Source organism: Octopus bimaculoides, chromosome 9, assembly GCF_046866305.1.
Source record: "Octopus bimaculoides isolate indiv1 chromosome 9, ASM4686630v1, whole genome shotgun sequence".
NCBI classification, from domain to species: domain Eukaryota; kingdom Metazoa; phylum Mollusca; class Cephalopoda; order Octopoda; family Octopodidae; genus Octopus; species Octopus bimaculoides.
The window spans coordinates 4,429,421-4,434,420 of NC_142936.1; the positions used below are offsets into that span (position 1 = coordinate 4,429,421).

Consider the following 5,000-nt stretch of genomic DNA (forward strand, 5'->3'; position numbering starts at 1 on the left):
ACTTTCTATTCTCTTTATCTACTACTACCAAACCAGGCCTTCTAGCTTCTATTACTCTGTCAGTCTGAATGTTGAAATCCCACAACATCTTGTACTTCTTACTTTCTCGTACTTTACTAGGTTCATGTTCATACCATTTATCAGTAGGTTCAAATCCTAGCTTTCTACAAAGCTCCCGATGGATTACTCTCCCTAGATTGTCATATCTTTTCTTGTATTCTTTCTGTGCCAGCATGCTACATTCACTTACTACATGAGTAACGCTTTCCTCTTTTGATTTACATAATCTACATTGGGAATCTACTTGGTTTTTTACTCTTTTGGCTTTTATGCAATTAGTCCTTAATGCTTGATCTTCTGCAGCTACTAACAAACTTTCTGTCTCTTCAGCTTTCCCTTCTGCAGCCATAACCATGTCTCACTACTACTATTTGCTTAAGCTATCTTTAGGAATCTACCATGCAACGCCTTCTCATAATCATTATAATCATCATCATCATCATCATTATTATTATTATTATTATTATTATTATTATTATTATTATTATTATTATTATTATTATTATTATTATCATGACCGCCATACTGTGAACTGACGGAAATTTGGTGCTCTGTAAGTTGAAAAAGTGTTTGTAAGCTTTTCGGCCTTCTAAGGTCCCATCTTTTCATTTCTATTGTTACCATTACATTTCTGAGATTGCCTGGACTGCGCAGATAGTGTTTTTAATGTAGAAACGCCTGCTGTTTTGCAGGGGGTGCGCTTAAATAATTTTTTGAATTGTAACTGCTTTCGGCAAAAAAAAATATTTTGCAATTTTCTGTATGGCTGATAAAGAAGTCATCCTAATGTTCGATAAAGGAACGCATCCCTTGGGGAGAAAATTTTGAGAACAAGGAAAGAATTCAGAATATCAGTATCGAATGGTCTAAACTTAATGACCTCACCGAGGCGGAAAATGTTTCGTCTCTAAGCAACGTCAAAACTTTCGGTGGACAACGAGAACAACAACAACAGCAGCAGCAGTAGTGACAGCAACAACAACAATACGAAAGAAATTAAACATAAAAATGCAAATATCGCCTCTGCGTCATTTGCATGAGCGGCGAGAAATATGGAAAGCTTCCTCATAGATGAAGAAGAACTGAAATTGGCAAGAAAAATTGTGAGATGGGGGAAGGGTAGCTCTAAACACTCCATCCGACGTGATAGAAAATATCGCAAGATGCACGGTAACATACCATTGCATTGGAGTCAAGTCTCGGCAGGTGGGAAATGCTCCTGAGAGTAAAGTAAAAAAATGCCTTGGGTGCGTTTGGTAACAAAAGACCCACATCACCCGAGGAAAGAAGTTTGGAACCATTGAGGTGAGATTTGGGATGAAAGAAGAAGGAATGACAACTTTTTCTTAATCCCCAGCTGTCGCGGCCAACGTCTTGCCAAGATTAGTGTTCTGAATGTGCCGCCAGAAATATCCATTACCTGGTTAGCGGCGGCCGTCTATGCAGGTTTACAAGAAGGTGATTTCACAATACTGGAGGCCTCGGGTTTTATTTAAGAGAGTTCCTTCTCCTCTTTGTCAAAACAAGAAGTGGAGAAATTATCCTAGTACAAAGACATTGAAATCGAAGTATTCAAGATGTGAGGCATGAAGGTATAAACAATACCAATAATAATTGGAGCACTGGACATGATAAAAAAACATATGAACAAAAACGTAGAAGCTATACCTGGATCCTCAAAACTACACACTATCCAAAAAATAGTCCTGCCAGGAACAGCCCACATCCTATGCAAGACACTATCAATCCAGTGCATTGTTAATATTTTCCTTGTTTTCGTATCCTTGCTCATCAGTTCTTTCTTTTGCCAGTTTATGATCTCAGCTCCATACCAAAGTAATGCTATCACCCATGCATTTACGGCTCGAATTCTATTCCATCCAGTCAATTTTGAGCGCAAAACAAATCTTAGTCTTCGGAAGTATTCTTTTCTCAGTTGTTCTTTCATTTCCTTCTCCATGATTTCGTCGAACTCTAGAATGCCAAGATATTTATAACCTTCCTTTTCAACTTGATTAATCAGTCCTCTATTTGGTAATTCTATCCCTACCTGGAACTGTACCTTGCTTCGTTTCAGGTTCATTATACGACACTTCTTTAATTCGAATTCTATCTTAATATCAACACTAAAACCGTGCACCGTGTTCACCAGTGAACTCGCTTATGCCTCATCCTTACTCTAAAGCTTCAAATCATCCATGAAAAGGTGGTGGTTGATTCTCTGAGAATTTCGCTTTTAATGATATCCCAGTTTCATTTTCAACAATAACGTCGTAGGACGCTGGACGGAGGGGCCGCTTAACTTGCATGCGATCTGGTTTGGTCTGGATCTCAAGGCGGAGAAGAACTGAAACGAGGTGACGAGCAGAGTGACCAATCTCATTCAGAATTGATGCCAGAGAAAGGTATTTCTGCATGGTCAGGCGGAGGTGGCGAATGCTTATATAATCCGTCATATAATACCACCTGGCTATTCTACATTGATTCCAACTTGCTGGAAATAACTGGTCTTGTGTATGGAGCAGAAATTTATCCAGTTCATACTTATCTCACGAGTTATAGCAAAAAAACAAAAGTTGCTGATTAATTGAGGCAAATAATTAAGTAAAATGCGACACCCAGCCGCAACACTAATCCATTATAGCGTTTGTGTACTGATAAAAAAATAATCTCTTTGTTTTGCTTTGAATTAAGACAGTTAATCTAGAATCGGGATGAATTTGGAGTTGTGTGGTTCATGCTTACTCAACGTGTAGCAGCAAAGTAAGCAATAGGGAATCACCAAAGCAGCGAACAGACTCTACGGCTACCTTACCCCTAAGTCTACACTCACGTGTACAAGAGAGGAGTAGAGAGAGAGAGAGAGAGGGCGAGAGAGGGAGAGAGAGAGGGAGAGAGAGGGCGAGAGAGGGAGAGAGAGAGGGAGAGAGAGAGGGTGAGAGAAAGAGAGAGAGAGAGAGAGAAAGAGAGAGAGGGTGAGAGAAAGAGAGAGAGAGAGAGAGCGAAGGACTGACGGACCGAGAAAGGGACGCACATAAGTTATAACTTACCTCTGAGAAAGTCTTTGATAATATAGACAGCACCACCTACGAAGACACATGAAATAGCAGTGCCAAATATGAATATTAAGAAAATGGTGACATTGGTTTGGAATTTTGAATCAGTAAATATACAGACGGACATGTACGCTAAAACTACAACACAAACTAAGATTGAAGGCACCATAAAAGACAGTCCGAACACCATGTCTAATCCAGCAATAATTATTATTATGGTGGAACCTGCAAAGAACAAAGAAAAACAAAATTAAAATATCCTGTATCTGAGGAGGGGCATTATGCCAAGAATAAATATATTTCTTTATTTTCTTATTGACAAATGGTTAACCATTTAACCAATTAACTAATCGATTGATTTGGTTAATCAATCAATCAGTCAGATAAGATTTTCACAAGCTTTTCATCACCATTCGCGACCTTAGCAAAGGCATGTTCACTTCATTCGAAGTCTGCATCAGATCTGTCTATCTCATAGCTGGCAGGTTGAATATATATATATATATATATATATATATATATATATATATATATATATATAATGCAGAAATGGGACAAGAACGCAAAACATCCAGACAGACAGTTAGGTGAAACAAAAAAGGGACAAAATATCCAGACAGACGATATAAGGAAAACAAGGACGGATCATTCGGAGTTTTCTTTCCTCAGTCGAGTTCCAGATTATCTTTGCAATTTCGGCTGATTATACTCGAGATTGCTCCAATCTGGCCAGCTCCAAGGAAAAAATAAGCTAAGAGCATTACATTCCCTGGAAGAAAGCGGCGAATGTATACGAAAACAAGGACGGAAAAAAATATAGAGAAATGTTACACAAATACAAATAACAGGACATAACAACAGGTGTCTTTCGACTAGGGCAAATTAAATTAAGCTGGTGTGTGTGGAAGTAAAGCTTTACGGCAGGGACATAAGATTTAACAGGCACAGGGAGGAATATAGATGTTGCAAAATGTGTAAGTCCGGTTTTCATGTTATGTATCAAATCAAAAGAAAATTCGATTGAAGCAAGTAACCCACGTTCAGTCTATGCCTGTTCTTAACATAAAGATCGAAATATGCATATACAGGATATATGTGTGTGTGCGTGTGTATATATATATATATATGTTATATCGCAATACTACACTGTGGCTGTGTGAGCTATGAAATCCTCGTCGCCACTGTTATATCGCACGTGCGTATGACCTGCTTAACTCTCACTTCCGACGACAGAACTCGACGTCTAGTCTACCGACGGCTCCGGCTCGCTCCATGCGACGCTTTTCGTCTAGCTATGTATACGTATTGGACTACCCTACTTATCGCTTGGGGGCGTCCATACATCAATATATATATACTCATACACACATACACCCCACACACGCACATACATACATACATACATATATATATATATATATATATATATATATACAGGGTGACCTAGAATTCACTATGTATTTCAGAATTAATTTATATATTGCAATAAAGAGTTAATTCTGGGACAAAATGTGTATTATTTAACAGTTTGGTTCCGTTTCAAGTAACTTAAGGCTTAGCAGGCTCGTCAAACGAAGCTACCTTGTTTGGCACGGGCGACCGAATGGAGGAAGTTCAGGATGGTTACTGCAGATTGGGTGGCTGTTGGTCACATATCAACACCACATGCTGTTGTTGATATTAGTGTTGATATATCAGCGACATCCCTCTATCCATCCATCGGCCCACCTGTGCACCAGCCCGCCAATCCGAGCGCCTGCCTGTCTGCATGTATGGCCTTTGGTCAAGAAGCTGACTTTGTATCCACACGGTTTCGATCTTCTTGTGTGACACATTGGTCAAGTGTCTTTTAAAATTCCAAGCCGACCAATAATATCCTGGTAG

At 39.1% G+C, this 5,000-nt stretch overlaps 1 protein-coding gene across 1 annotated transcript in view; it reads right to left on the reverse strand.

Moving 5' to 3' along the window:
* The window catches only part of LOC106880902 (chitin synthase chs-1), a 17,178-nt gene that overhangs the window by 3,999 nt on the left and 8,179 nt on the right, over positions 1-5,000 (reverse strand). Inside the window, exon 6 of the mRNA XM_089357037.1 lies at positions 3,111-3,146. Coding sequence (XP_089213163.1) covers positions 3,111-3,146 — 36 coding nt within the window. The remainder of the gene's footprint in view (positions 1-3,110; positions 3,147-5,000) is intronic.